A 16081-nucleotide genomic window follows, 5' to 3' on the forward strand; every position below is an offset into this window, starting at 1 on the left:
CGTTATTTGTGTAAATCATCATTGTAGCTACAAGTTTGTTCCATGTGTAACCTTTCTTGTACCTTCTTGTAAATAGAGACATTTTGCAGTATCTGAATATATACTGTAAAATCCAATTTATTCAATTGCATATTTTTGTATTGTTTACTTACGTTTTTTTATTAAAACACAAAATTAATGTTGTGTCAATATGATTCTCATGATTCTTGATCAGTGTTACTTTAGTATCATTGAGATACATCTTTTGAATTAGTTTTTGTTTTTATATTTTTCGTTTTCATTTGATTTTAGTAATTTTGTGTTTTTGTAATTTTTATAATTTTTTTCCTTAAAAGTATGCCTATATAGTTTTTATTCATTTTTTATTTTAGTTAAACTGTTTTATGGAAGCTTGTTTCTGCCACAAAATAAAAAAAGGCAATGTAAAAATATTCAATATGCAATTGCAAGTTTATATCTCGCAATTCTGACATTATAACTAGCAATTGAGAGTTCTTTTGTCGCAATTCTGACTTTTTTCTCGCAATTGTGAGATAAAAATGTTATGATAACCTTTTTTATTTTTGTGACGGAAACAAGCTTCCATAGTTATACTATAACATAGTTAAACTAAATAAAAATGAGAAATGTTGCCTGGGCTACTAGCTGAAACAGCTTTTTAATTTTATTTCAGGCAACAAATAATGTTTTTTATTTTGTAATGTTTTTTTATAAATGGTTTTAATTTTTATAAATGGTTCAGTAAACTATAATAACCCTAATCTTGATGACTCATGTTCAAGATTTTGGGAGCCCAGTTCATGTCATTCCATTTGAGTTTATAAATTACATTCCAATTTATAAAACAATAAATCAATTGTTTAACAAAATAATTTGATATTACATAAATAATAATAATAACAATGTAATTAATAAAAATATTACGTTTTGCAATTGATAATATAGAAATAAGGAAAAAATAAAGTTATTTCTAATATTTCATAGGGAAATTGTTAATATTAAAAAAAAAAATCTATAGGTGTCTCTCAGCTTGAGGCCCCCAGTGGCCCTTGAATTTATCTCTTGTTATCATCACTCAGTTATTGTGAATTCAAAGAATTTACTCTCAATAGTCTAATATAATTACTCTAATAGAATTTCAAGTTCTAGCTTTTTCCCCATTATATAACATGGTCTTGGAAGGATTAGCCCTCTGTCTATGAGGCGGCCCCTTAACTAACAGTGGCAGTAGTGAGAAATATAGGGGTTATTGACTCATTTTCCTGTCTGAAAAAGCTCACTTGTTTTTCCCCCTCTTTGAGAGGCTCTCCCGAATCCCGACTGCACTCCGCATCTGGTTTAACTTTGAGAGATGTTTATATTCTGATCCAGGGCTCTTTTATTACATTGGAACTGGAATTAATTGTTTGCTCTAACAGGCCATAACAATTCCATAAAAAATGTTTGAAACGCATTGTTTCGACGTCTCGCTTTTCTCCATTTCTGTTTGTATAGAATGTTCCACAGTAATCCTGAAAGCAATTTACAGGCCTGATTTAATTTTCTTGTTATGACAGAGGGAGGTCGTCAAATGTTCAGCGTCTGAAATTATGTTTGGCTTTCTGTCCAAATAAGAAACAAAATGCTGTTTGTTTGGGTGTTCAAGTAAAACCACACTGTACACCACATAGAAGTAAGGTGGTCTTGTTATGTCTAGCTTAGCCATTTTGCCCCATCCTGAAATGAATTCATAGCTGATGTGAAATTTTTATTCAAAATTCCACCAGATAATCACCACTTGTGCGTCATTTGTGTTATGAGTGGCGCCCCTAATTCGTTCATGGTGTGTCGTGACTCGTTACAGGCCGGTTTACTGATTCAAAACGTTCAGGAAGTGCAATCCAGTGGGGTATCAAAGCATTTGTAATTATGTGTAGCGTGACACACAGTGCAGTAAAGTTAAGTGCTATATGTTGTCAGGATTGCAGTCTTCACTTCCTGGACAGGAAGGAACCTGAGGAAAGACAGCTGGAAACAGATTTGGATTGCATTACACCTTGTCCTAACCAGACGCGATGAGATAAGACACAAGCAAAAATATAGTTTTGTCTATCCACATCAGATGTGACAAGCCTACAAGCAAAAACTTTAGATATACAAAGACGGTACAGTTATATTACTTATGAATGAGAGAAAGTACAATGCGCGATAGAGTTCAACTGTTGGGCTCTGGAAGTAAAATCCCATTCATTTTCTCCATAGGGAAATTGTTTTTTTAGGGAAACCTTTTTAGACATCCCTGTGAGCTACGAGGTTGTTAATCAGTGGTTTTTCCTTTTGTTGAAGCCGTGAGCCTGCATTATTTTAACTTATTTTTCAAATGAATAATTTGTGGTGAAAAACTACATTACCCATGATGCTGTACAGAAAATTTCACCAATCAGAGAGGCAAAACAAACAAACCATGCCAAAAGAGCTCATTAGCTCCACCCACTCCCATGAAGCACTGCAAATGACGTAATCAAGTCGGTCTCCCTACACTCTCTGAATACTTAAATAGTTGTATGTGTATGCATATTTTGCAATAAACTTACATTTCTATAGATATAATCAACATTTTTAAATTAGCATTTTTATATTTCTGGCATCGCTGTCGAAGAGTAATTAGCTGGTGAAGTAGACAAGAGTCAGAAGACCAAGAAGATTTTAAAACGAGCTGTTCATTTATAAATCCGCAAGATCTTACCTTTATGCTGTGGAAATACAAACTGAAAGACAGAAAACAATGAACATAGCACTGAAAATTGGCGGGGCTAAATAAGGCCTATAGAAACAGTCATCGCTACATCTAAATATGCATACTTCCATACTATATAGTAGGTAAAAACAATATGTTATGTCCGAATTCATTAAACAGTATAGGCAAAAAAGTACCCGGATGACCTACCCAGTTGACGATTTTTCAATTTCATTATATGGAAAAGCGCAGCTTGGACATTCTGCAAAACATCTCCTTTTGTGTTTCACTTCTGAAAGTAAGTCCTAAAGGTTTGGAACAACATAGAGGCTGAGTAAATGATAAGAATGGTCAGAATTGTCATTTGTGGCTGAACTATTCCTGTAATTGACCAAAACCACATGCCAAAGGTTAACAGGTGCAAGCAATTGCATTTTGCTTCAAGACAACAGTATGCATCGGAAGTTAGGCAACCTCTAAATGTCCCGGTTGAGTGCGATGTACAGCAAACCGAGCAGAGATGATATCTTTTGACTGCCTGATCTCACTATATCTCGCTGTGTGGTCTAAAGCTTCAGTGGGATTTGACTTTGAGACTTCAGGACTTGGCTTAATGATTCTGTTTCACTTAACACATTATTCAATCTCATATTAAAATAACACTTGCATCAACACCTTTTCAGACTTTGCTTTCAAACTATTGATAGCTTATTTTTTCTCCAAAGAAATTTCTGAGATTCCTTGACAAAATCTGGGTTTTGTTTTGGAAAAAGTAATGGAGCTTAATAATTTCCATTTCAACCTTGCAAGAAAAAAAAGTCTAATTTTGGATGTTTGAAATTAACTTCAGTATTGAAAATAGCCTTCATAAATGATTTAATGCCTCCTGAAATACTCATTTTGTTCTCATCTGCCCAAATGGGGTCATTTTCTCTGAAATTCAGCCACAGAGTTGGCTTTTGATACATGAGCAATCCACAGGACAGGCCCCCTGAGTTGTCTACAAATGTCGTGCATGAGAACCACAAAAAAAACATCCAGATCCATTTCCTCTTATCTGCACCATCAAAGTCATTACTGGTCTGAATTAACTATTGTTTTTAATGCGCTGAGGCCTGACCAAGTCCAATGGACTAACCTGGACTGGTTAATACCTTCCAACAGGCCGATAACAATCTAACTTGGCCATGTGCCACCAACGATGGACGTTTACAGCAGCAACAAGGTACAAACTATAAATAAATCAACTCTCCAGAACAAAAAAAGAGATGATTAGCACAATGTCAAAACTGCTCTCTACCATTCAATGAAAGTGTTTGCTGTCAAGCTCTGGGGGAACCAAAAATGACTTAAAGGCTATATCCCAATCTTCATTAAAAAAAAGTGAGGTTCTACAAAGAACAGGGTTCTTGGCTCTAAAGAAAACTTTATGCCAAAAATGTTGTATATAATGAGAAATGTCTTAAATGATTGCAAAATAATTGTATGTTTATCTTCACTCTTTAGAAAAAAGGGGTGGGTGTTTTGTGTGTGTTTACTCCATCATGAATGTGTTTTCCTTAATTTTGTGTGGTTTCTGCATTGTAACTGACATTTTTTGACAAATTATAAAAGAAAGCTATTTTTTTTACAGTCTCACATTGATTTCTATGGTTTTTGGGGATGGGGTGTTCGTGAGTGAGTGTGTGTGTGCGCGTTTATATATTACCAGATAAAATTTCAATGCATTTTTGTATTTTTTTGTGGAGCTATAGCAAATGTCGAAAAAGTCATCAAGTCTTTTGCAATTTAGATGAAGGGGATTTTTTTTTTCAGCAAAGGTCATTTGGGGTCATCACAGACCTCAACAGCGCATAAGGATTAGTAGTCTGAAAATATCGCTATAAGTTTCGGTCACCCTTTACTTTCATTTTACTTAAAGGAGAACTCCGGTCAATTTTAACATTGAGCTCATTTTTTTGTACATTTGGAGTGCTGTCAATACAGAGAACAACGACAAAAATCGGTGTTGCCTACACCGTGTTATTCTATTTTTAAAATTTGCACCCTGTTGACATCAATGGGGCAAGTACTAAACCTGCTTTTAGCCTCTTAACATCCTTGATGTGTCATTACAAGTGCACAGAAAATGTGAGTGATTCCTTCTGAGTGAACACGAGTGAATCTGACTGCAGTAGATGTAAAAGATATGTATAAAAATAATGTTATTTAAGCCAGCGCAAATACCTGTTTACATCCTGTTTTTCGGTTGAAGTCCAAAGTAGTCGATTGCCGAGTTCACGCGCATAGGTTTAGTTACAAATGATCACGCGCGTGAACTCGGCAATCGACTACTTTGGACTTCAACCGAAAAACAGGATGTAAACTGGTATTTGCGCTGGCTTAAATAACATCATTTTTATACATATCTTTTACATCTACTGCAGTCAGATTCACTCGTGTTCACTCAGAAGGAATCACTCACATTTTCTGTGCACTTGTAATGACACATCAAGGATGTTAAGAGCCTAAAAGCAGGTTTAGTACTTGCCCCATTGATGTCAACAGGGTGCAAATTTTAAAAATAGAATAACACGGTGTAGGCAACACCGATTTTTGTAGTTGTTCTCTGTATTGACAGCACTCCAAATGTACAATAAAATGAGCTCAATGTTAAAATTGACCGTTCTCCTTTAAAAGAGCAGTCTGCTATAACTCCTTTTGTGTTCCTTGGAAGAAAGAAAGTTGGGTATTGAAAGACACTAGGATGAGTAAACAATGACAGAATTTTGTTATTAGGAACCCAGTGTGTTTCTTCACCTTGTGTGAAGCAATGTTCCCAGCTGGTGTGGATAGCTCACATTCACAGTTATATTACTGTTCTGTCTGATTGTATGACGCCTGCAAATGGGTGTTAATGACAGATTCCAGTTATTCAAACCTAAACTAGCGCATGACTCAGGATTCGAAGAAGTTCCAGTCTGACGTTTTGGCCTGGGGAAGAGTGTTTTTCCTGCTCTGTCTTTCTCATTATCTGGACATGTTTAAAATCAGAGAAACAGGTGTCCATGAAATATCAACAGCTTACTCTAAACAGATGACTGAAATGTGAAAGTTAGTTCTAAACTCTAAGAAAGGTCCAAAAAAATGTACTGTTATTGATTAACCGTATTTTGAATTTAACATTGTATTGTGTCGTGTTTCGGGTTAAAGGAAATGTCCATAAACTAAACAGAAAATACCCTAGCAGAAAATTACCAGATTTTTTTTCCCCTTATACAATCCAGGTTTATATGAGACTAATAGAGGTCTTAGACCAAGGAACAATGTTTAGATTTTCCTAAATGTTATTTTTTTTCTACGTCCAAAATCTATCTCACTAAATAACAATGAATGTACATACTATTTAAAAGTGTGGGGTCAGTAATATTTTTTAATTGATCAAAAATGACAGCCAAGAAGACATTTATAATGTTACAAAAGATTTCTATTTCAGATAAAATTCAGCTTTGCACTGACCAAACCAACCAAATCAACCAACCAACCAACCAACCAACCAACCAACCAACCAACCAACCAACCAACCAGCCAAACCAACCAACCAACCAACCAACCAACCAACCAACCAACCAACCAAACCAACTAATCAGCCAGAAAAACAAACCAGCCAGCCAACCAGCCAGAAAAACAAACCAACCCAACCAGCCAGTCTGCCAGCCAAACCAACCAACCAAACCAACCAACCAGCCAGAAAAACAAACCAACCAGCCAGAAAAACAAACCAACCCAACTAAACTAACCAGCCAGCCAGCCAAACCAAATTAACCAACCAACCAACCAACCAGCCAGCCAGAAAAACAAACCAAACCAACCAGCCAGCCAGCAAACCAACCAACCAGCCAGAAAAACAAACCAAACCAACCCAACCAACCAACCAAACCAACCCAACCCAACCAAACTAACCAGCCAGCCAGCCAGCCAACCAAACCAAATCAACCAACCAACCAACCAACCAACCAACCAACCAGCCAGCCAGGAAAACAAACCAAACAAATCAGCCAGCCAACCAACCAAACCAACCAGCCAACCAACCAGCCAGAAAAACAAACCAGCCAAAGCAAACCAACCAGCCAGCCAGCCAGACAGCCAGCCAGCCAGCCAGCCAGCCAGCCAACCATACCAAATCAACCAACCAGCCAGAAAAACAAACCAACCAAACCAGCCAGCCAGCCAACCAAACCAACCAGCCAACCAACCAGCCAGAAAAACAAACCAGCCAAAGCAAACCAACGGGCCAGCCAGCCAACCAAACCAACCAACCAGCCAGAAAAACAAACCAGCCAAACCAACCCAGCCAGCCAAACCAACCAACCAACCAACCAACCAACCAACCAACCAACCAACCAACCAACCAGATAAATAAATAGATAAATAAAAAGCACACAATGAGAGTAACAACTATTGCAAACTGTAATTTCTATAGTCTTAAATAGCTGTCAGTACTCTCCAGACACAAATACTCCAACTGAGACAGACGTGGGGGTGTCACGCGTGGAACAGTGGATACAATAGCTGAGTTAATGAGTGCAAACATAGCAGCGTCTGTGCTGTCAGATTCCTCCAGTCATCGCTCCCACACACATCAGATAAAACTCACCCAATGGGCCAGGGGAACTGAAGACATGAACTGAACAACCTTGTTAACAGAAATATGACTTCAGCATACTATAAGTGCTGTGTTGCACAAGTATTTATAGGTAAAAACAAATGGGGGTGTTTTCTCATTATTTCTCATTATCAATGGTTAATCCTACATTATGATTTTGCCAAAAGAACATTATTGTGCAGCCAACTATTTTTTATGCACTCTGGCAATCTGGCAACTAAATAGCAATTGTTATATATTCAATGGGCTATTGTTTACTGTCCTGTTAGGCCTAATAGAAAAAATATGGGAAATGTTACTTAATAGTACAACTCGAACTATTTCTGAATAATTGATTCCCAGTTGTAAAACTTAAACCCATGTTTTGCTCCTATAGTGTTACTCTAGGTCATAATCGCAATGAGTGCACACCCTAGAAATGATATCTAAAATCACAGTCAGGCGAGTGGTCAAGGGAGCCGTGATTGGCTGAGGGACAATTATGCGGAAACTCCTACTTACTCCCTGAGATTCTGATCTGTTCCTGTCAACTGGAGGCATTTCAAAAGGTAGTGCACAAGCCCGGCAGCCACGGGGTTTGGATTGATATCTTTCAGATATGTCTCTACAGGCTATTAAATCATTATTTCTACAGCCCACATGGGATCGTGCTATTGGAACTTGGAGAATGGATCCAAGAATGGATTTACTGCTTTTCTTGCCTGAAAGCCCCAAGGATTCCTTTAAATATGATAAAACACTTAAGTATAAAGCTAGAAATGCAGATGTAGATAGTGTCCCTAGAAATACATCTTGCTAAACTAATCATTTTTTCATCATTTTTCATTTACTTAGAAAAATAAGTAGTGAGAGTGGAATTGGATGTGTTTTATATATTACGAGATCTAGTAAAACTGCATCATGTGCAATATGTTGTTTTGTCATCTAGGCCTACATAAACTTCCCTGTTGAAAAAACAGCTAAAACTAGCCTAAGCCTGGTAGGCTGGTTTTAGAGGGGTTCTGAGCTGGGAGACCAGCAGACCAACCAGCTAAAACCAACTGAACACCAGCTTAAACCAGCTCAGACCAGCCAATTCTCAAATGTATTATTTGTTGTTATTGAGTATTGCCCCCACCCCCACCCCCACCCCCACCCCCACCCCCACCCCCAAAAGACCATCATTGCTCAAGAATATCGTTGGTTTTGAAAAACATTTGAGCAATTGCGCCACCTGCTGGTCGGAATATGTAATTCAAATACACTGAATTCATAGTCCACAGCATAAAGCTCAACCCAAATAATACACCAGTAAACAACATCAAAACTATAGGCTACATTAAAACATTAGACCTACAAGAGTATTTTTATAAGAAGAATTTTTTGTAGTTGTTGAATATTTCTGTAACCTACCCAAATCTGTGTAATTTAACTGTATTTTTTAGCCAGCTTTAATGTTCATGTACCTTGGAGGTCTGACCGTCGTTGTTCTGTTCTCTCTAGAAGACTGAAAGACAGGTTTGGACAGCCACATAAGGAAAAAACACCACTGGAGGCAGCATAACCAGTTGCTTGACTCTCTTTATTTCTAACAACATGTAGCCTACAGTGCAAAAAGCTGACTGTAATGGCTGTTATGTTCTAGAAACAAAATGTAAAAGTCTGTTTAATGTAAATGTTAAGTAGCCTATACAGACTTTATTTTCAGAAAAAAAAACTGCTCATCTAAAAAAAAAAAAAACATGCTAATGCTAAAATGCTAATTCTCGTCTGGTAGTGGTAGGACTACAAGTTCAGATTTACATTCCTAGATGTAGTGACAGGCTTTCGACCTACATAGTGTGATTGAGGGAGGAATGTCTTTGTTGAGTATTAGTGCAAATCTTTAATGGTTTGTAGAAATTGATGTTGGGGTTAACTATTGTAGTCTACCTCATAGCCTAGCATTATGTAGGCCCTACTAGTATGGAAGCAAAGCTCATTTGCTGAGCCATAAAAAAAATTGCCTCATTGTTTTATAAAGAAATGATCCATGTTGTTTCTGTATCAAACTGGGAAATGCACTTTGAAAAACCAAAGATACATAGGTCTGTATCTTTGGTAGGCTTCTGGCATATTAAAGCTGCAGTAATTAGTTTTTCCTCTTTGTCGCCATCTCTGTTCGAAATCTGCAATTGCAGTTATTCACAGAATGATCAACTTTACGTGGGTTGTGCCTCGGCACGGCACAGCGTGGATGAATCCAATGTTTTGAGGAGAATATGCGGCTGTCAGTCACCGCACCGGTCTGGATACTGTCATTCGCAATCACAGATTCTACGTTTTGGAAGTATGACCAACATAAGAATTTTCACTGGAAAATGTCGTCTGATCAAGTAGCCTAAAATCCACTTTTGTTCTGACCAACTAAGGGGAAAAAAAGCATTGCATTGAATCGCGCTGATTAAATCTAACGATCGCTTATCATATCACGTCAAACCGAGCAAATTATACTTTGTTCTCAAATTGTTAATGTTAAAAACATCAGCATTGCGTGACTAGGCCTACATTTAATGCGTATTAGGGCTATCTGCATACCAACAAATTTATGTTCCTTAGAACTGGTTCTCTTTGAAATTCAAACACACGCAGGCTATATGTAATCAGATGCTATTTAAATCTGGAATATAATCAAATTTTTACCTTTCAAAAGCCCTTCCGATGTTTATCCTAGTCTCTTTTTTTCGGTAGCCACTCCGAAGTCCGAAGTCTTTTGCGTTTTACATCGGTTTTACATTTTTGTCTTTAAAACACAAAAAATATCTAGTAGGCCTATATATAAATATGTAATTGTACACAAGAAGCTTTTTTTAAACAACGCTGTGTTTTGTTTTCTAATGTAAAGGATTAATATTAATTGGAAAGATACGGTTATTTAGTTTAATTGACTGTGTTCTGGTTTCATTGCACCCTCACCCTGCATAATTTTGAGGATCTTCAAGGAGCTCAAATCTTTTTTCATTTAAACTAGAGATGCAATATATATCGCCAACATATCAGTTTCGTCCGATATATGTTCAATTTGAATGTTATCGTTATCGGCCTGATAAGAAAATTTGGATATATTAAAGCCTATAAATAATGGGTTATTTCCTTCAGCTGAGACACTTCAGACTGTTCGTCATGATGGTTAAGAATTGCTTGAAATAGGATTGAAATCCCTTCAATTGTGTGTTTGGGATGTGGCTTTTAATGGTGAGACTTTTGTTTTTGTTATCAGGTTCTCAAAAATTATATAAATATTTGGCTTATACAAAATAAAACTAAGGCACCTGTTGTAATAAGTTCCCACCATAAATATCTCCAGATAGATGCAACATGTATATTTAGAAAGGAGCATTCCCTGGATGATTAACGGAACAAGTGAACAATGAGCACAGTTTGAAACTCTTTGATGAGGATGGATTCAAACTCACAGGAAGAACATTGTCTGCTGAAGTGGATTTATAGTTTACAACCTCTTCTGTATAAACTTTAGAAACAATAGTCATTGTCAAATGTTATTTGAGGAATATTTGACCTAAAAATGACAATTCTGTCATAATTTGCTCACGTCATGTGTTGTTCCAAACCAGTATGACTTTCATTTACGGTGGAAAAAGGGAGAAGTTTAGCAGAATTTCTTATTTGGTGTAAAGTAAATGGACGGATGATGTCTGTCAAGCTTCAAACATGGCAAAAACCAAGAACCAAAAGTGTTCTGATGTTAGCTTTGTGTGAGGAGCAGACTTTCAGTAGCCTATATTAACACATCAGCAACAACCTCAACATGTAAATGTAGTATTGAGCTCATAATCTCAGAGGAAACGTGAATCTTGTCTGGATGTTACAGAGACAGGCTGTACGCCCAGTTTGGTCTTTAGAACCATCTGTATAAATTAGCAAAGAAATTAAGTATTTATTATTTAAATACTGCTGCTCTATTATTGTTACAGATCCGCCAGGCTCTCCCACCAGCCAATCACAGCGCACTCCCTCACCTGAGTATAATCACTCACTCCTGCACCTCATCATCATCACCATCATCACCACCACTACAAACACACACTCCTCACCTTTGCTCACCGTCCGATCCCGATCCCATTCGAAGTGGACTCTTTACCCAGCGTATCCAAACCTTATCTCTCCCCCTGACGATTCTCCAGTCTCCACTCCAGTGTCTTCTCCAGCGTCCTATCTCCAGTTCCTTCTCCAACGTCTCATCTCCAGTGTCTTCTTTGTTCCACATTCCAGCGATCCATCTCTCCCACCTCCTGTCGTAAGAAGCACCATTCCAATCATTGCCTGACTGCTCTCCATATAATCATTGTTCATTTCACTTACCTGCTATCTGTTCCTGCTCAGTGTTGTCAATAAACCTTCACTGACGTCAATAACCATCTTTTGAGTCTGCTTCTGTAGCAATTATCTCTTTTGGAGCACATTTCTGGTTTTCATTTATTTGCTTAAGTATTTGCAAATCAACAGTTGGCATAGAGAAGACCCAAGGTGGATAGACTGGCAGAGCCACTGTGGGGCTAATATTGATATTACTGATGCCTATTTGTTGAGCCTGTCCAGCCAAAGCTATTCAGATACGTCTTCGCATATTCCCAGCAGCTTCCCAATATTTCTTTGACTGGGTGATTTGTAAAATGACCTTTAATACCAGTCCAGCATACCATTTTTAGCTGAATTTCACGAATGTCAAGTGCCTTTTCACCCATTTCTACCTGCAAAGCTGTCACAGGAGAGGATCTAAAGCTCCACAACATATTCTAAGAGCTTGGTTTTGAATCACCTCTATCTTAGTAAGCAGTGAGGTTGATGCTGAGCCATGGATTATTCAACAATAATCAATCGATGACCTAATTAATGCACATTATACCATTTTAAGAGAATGCCTTGTAGCATTATTACTTTCTATTTTGGACAGCATATTTTAATACACATAATTTCATTAAAGCATGCAAAAACACTTGCAGCAGTGAGTGTTGTATATGCAAATTGTATAATCCGTTCATATGGATAGATGAATGGATGGATGGACAGACTGACTATGTGGTTACTGGCCAAAGATAATTTCCGCTGTTCTCTGGAGTAGCCTATGTTATGAGTACCCTATAAGGCCAGGGAAAGGAAAGAGCAGATCAGTGTTTTATAGGAGGAGCTTAAATGCTTGTTTTCATATTGGTGTATTATCTTGTACGAAGAGCATTTCAGTGTTTGATGCACAAAAATACAGCTAAAAGGTAAGCTTCATAGACAATATAGCCAATCATGAATATCAAAAATTGTAATGTTCTAGGCCAATCTAAAACGTAAGTCGTTTTCAAACACGAAAGTAGTTTCTCAAATATAAATAAGTATTTAGCTTTGTTAACACTTTATTTTACAGTGTGCTTGTTACATGTTACATGTATTTAACAGTAAATTAATTATGCATAATTACATGCAACTAACCCTCAACCAAATCCTTATCTTACCCTAACCCTGTAGTAAGTACATGTAGTTGCTTAGTATTACTCAGTACTTACATATATAATTACACTGTAACAATGACACCTTAATATAAAGTGTAACCTTAACTTTTAACAAACTGTTATTACATTGCAGTGATTAAATAAAATTCATTCGTCTATCCAGTCATTCTTTGTCGAGCTGATTTCAGTTTCATTTTTGAACTGTCTAATTTCTGACAGAGCGGCAGAAACTGTGTGCAAACACTGCTTACAGTGATAAGGCTTGTTCATGCGGCCCCACCCTGAGCTCCATCTGCCATATCATATTAGAAAGTAATGTTTACGTAAACATCTTGTTTTGAAAATGTATTAGTTTTGTTGACATGTGCATTAATTAAAGATTTGTTTACTGTTAGTCTGAATTAACTGTTGTGTTAACTAAAGTGTGGTTACTTCTATGAGTGTAAATATCTGAAACCACAACTAGACATTAAGTAATACTAATAATTAAGCCAATACTGCTGGCTTTAAATGAGTGGTATAATGCCCTTTTCACAAGATGAAAATAAGTCTGATGTCCCTAGAGTGTGTATGTGAAGTTTTAGCTCAAAATACACAGATATTTTTATATAGCATGTTAAAATTGTCACTTTTTGGGGGTGAGCAAAAACTAACTGTTTTGTGTCTGTCCCTTTAAATGCAAATGAGCTGCTGCTCCCAGCACAGGGGGAGGAGCTTCAAGAGCTCTTGTCCTTTTACCTCACACAGACATGCACTGAAAATTTCTAAAACTTTTAGCTTTTTATGTTCAAACTGGAGTCAGAAAGATGGAGAGACTCAAGAAGAAGTGACAACATATAGACTACAGTACGTTGGTGAATTTATGTAGCTTATGTGTAGTTCATTGATTAGCATATTCTGTCTTGATAATCTATAAATCGTGTTCCAGGGGCGGGGTTTATGTAAATTTTAGGGTTGGTGATGTCACTAACTGGGGAGGAATGTTGTGTAGTCCCTACCTTTTGTAGTCCTTAAAAAGCAATTTCTTTAAAAGAAAATATCTCCCTTTGCTTTGAGCGTTGTAACTTTGCAGATGTTGTTCATGCTCAAACAGCAACATTACACACTAACTAAAGTTAGAAAAGTGAAATCATAATCAACCACCCCTTTATGTATTTGTAAAGATAACAATAAATTGACAAAACTATAAAGAATCAATAAAAAATAACAACAAAGTAAATTAAATCTGTATATGTTATACATAAAAGATGTAATTTCTATTGCATGTCTTTCTGTCTTGTCTTAAAGATGAAGAAAATGCTGGGAAATCAAAGCTTGAACTCTCACTTCTAAATTAACAGAAGAGCAAAGAAGTCACCTTAGTCGGTTAGTTTGTATAGGGCTTTCACAACACAAATCATCTGACTGCTTGTGTCTATATGTGTGTCTGTTACAAAGAACTCAAATCATATATCCTTTTTCTTTTTAGATGTGTAGTTTCAGTTTCGGAGGGGCTCACAACTTTACTCACAACGCTCCATTTACTTCTAGTTTATCAGAAGAGCAAAGAAAGCAGCTCTGTGGTTTGCTGGGGAATGTTGAACTGACTCTTCTCTACAAAGCTTCTGTTCATGGATATAATGCTTCTGCCTTCCATCAGCGATGTGACCGTCAGGGTCCAACTTTACTTGTAGCCTATAACCGTTCAGGCTACATCTTTGGTGGATACACTAGTGTAGATTATGCTCAAAGTGGACGGCAAATTACAGATGAGGAAGCTTTCCTGTTCAGTGTTCAAGGTGGAGCCCCTTTCTGCATCAAAGTTAACAGTGGATATAATGCACGTTATGATGACGCTGGAGCACCCAACTTCGGCCAACAGTTGTACTTTTGCTACAACAACCAACCAGCTGTGTATCATCAAGGACAGCATTTATTTGGAATGGTTAATCCGTTCAGTTTTAATCCTGCCACACTGTATGGGAACGACACTCGGCTGAATGAATGTGAAGTGTACAAAGTGGAAGAGAGTAAGTGATTTAACAGAATTTTTTTTAATGATTATTTATTGAATTTGAAATACACACATATAGTTGTGTACAGTAAATTATATGGATAGTCCAGTATTTTAAAATGTACTGCTGTTAATGTTATGGTGAAAGTAATTTGTATAATAAAACGTCCTCAGAAAAAGCTCCTCAGATCAGTGTCAAGATGAAGCCATGGAGAAATGTTCAGTGGACAGAAAAGTAAGTTTTCACTCAATGTTGTTTTGCTGCTGATTTCATACAATATTGTACAGTAATAAAATCTCTGTTGTAGACGAAGAGACGAACTCATGAAAATGATCAGGAATTATAAACCCGTGATGCCGTCTGTGAGTCGGGTCAGAATCCTAATGATCGGTCCTGTCGGTGCTGGAAAATCCAGTTTCTTCAACTCCATCAACTCCGTCTTCATGGGCCGCATGACCAGCAAAGCCATGTCAGGATCTGCAGGCACTAGTCTCACCACACAGGTACAGATTCAACAGGATTCATAGTGTTTCCTACAGAAGTCTCTCTTCAGGTCGAGGAACAGCTCTTGATGACTTCAGATCTTGATGTGTTTCTCTTCTTGGTTGGTAGTTTCGCACATACCCAGTGAAAGACGGTCGTGAAGGAAAGCCATTGCCATTTGTGTTGTGTGACACCATGGGACTCGAGGAGCAATCAGGTGCAGGACTGGATATTGATGACATCAGCAGCATTCTTCAAGGTCACGTACCAGACCGCTATAAAGTAAGTGCACTGTTCTACAGAATGAAGTATAAATAACAAAATGTTTATTTCACTCTAAATCCTCTTGATTCAGTTCAACCCCACAACACCGTTTCAACCGGATGAGCAAAAGGCCTTCAGACCTGCATCTCTACAGGAGAAGATCCACTGTGTGGTGTACGTGATCGACGCCACCAAAATCTCCCTCATGTCCAGCAAACTAGAGGAAAAACTCGCTGCCATACGCAAAAAAGTGAACTCACTGGGTAAGTTCCTTATGTTAAGTTACTTGTCTTATGTCAAATGTTCCAAGACTAACTAATGGTTATTTACACATTTTCAGGCATTCCCCAGATGGTTTTGATGACAAAAGTAGATGAAGCATGTCCTGATGTGGAGGAAGATCTTCAAAATATTTATATCACCTCTTACATCAAGACGAAGGTGAGGCATGATCACCCGATCACATGGACTTGTTGTTCCTTCATATCAAGGCACAAAG

General features: G+C 37.4%; 1 protein-coding gene across 4 annotated transcripts in view; it reads left to right on the plus strand.

Annotated features, from left to right (window-relative positions):
* The window catches only part of LOC308701739 (interferon-induced protein 44-like), a 226867-nt gene that overhangs the window by 210078 nt on the left and 708 nt on the right, over positions 1-16081 (plus strand). Inside the window, exons 1-9 of one of the 4 annotated variants that reach the window (XM_081384164.1) lie at positions 12546-12610; positions 13619-13687; positions 14129-14206; positions 14310-14850; positions 15009-15069; positions 15143-15338; positions 15448-15600; positions 15674-15845; positions 15923-16023. In XM_081384164.1, the coding sequence (XP_081240290.1) occupies positions 14310-14850; positions 15009-15069; positions 15143-15338; positions 15448-15600; positions 15674-15845; positions 15923-16023 (1224 nt within the window). In that variant the 5' untranslated portion in view covers positions 12546-12610; positions 13619-13687; positions 14129-14206. Of the gene's footprint in view, positions 1-12455; positions 12611-13618; positions 13688-14128; positions 14207-14309; positions 14851-15008; positions 15070-15142; positions 15339-15447; positions 15601-15673; positions 15846-15922; positions 16024-16081 lie in introns of those variants that run through there. The other 3 variants (XM_081384163.1, XM_081384165.1, XM_081384162.1) reach the window with 3 other exon arrangements.

The sequence above is a fragment of the Scardinius erythrophthalmus genome (assembly GCF_964197995.2).
Source record: "Scardinius erythrophthalmus genome assembly, chromosome: 14".
Lineage (NCBI taxonomy): Eukaryota > Metazoa > Chordata > Actinopteri > Cypriniformes > Leuciscidae > Scardinius > Scardinius erythrophthalmus.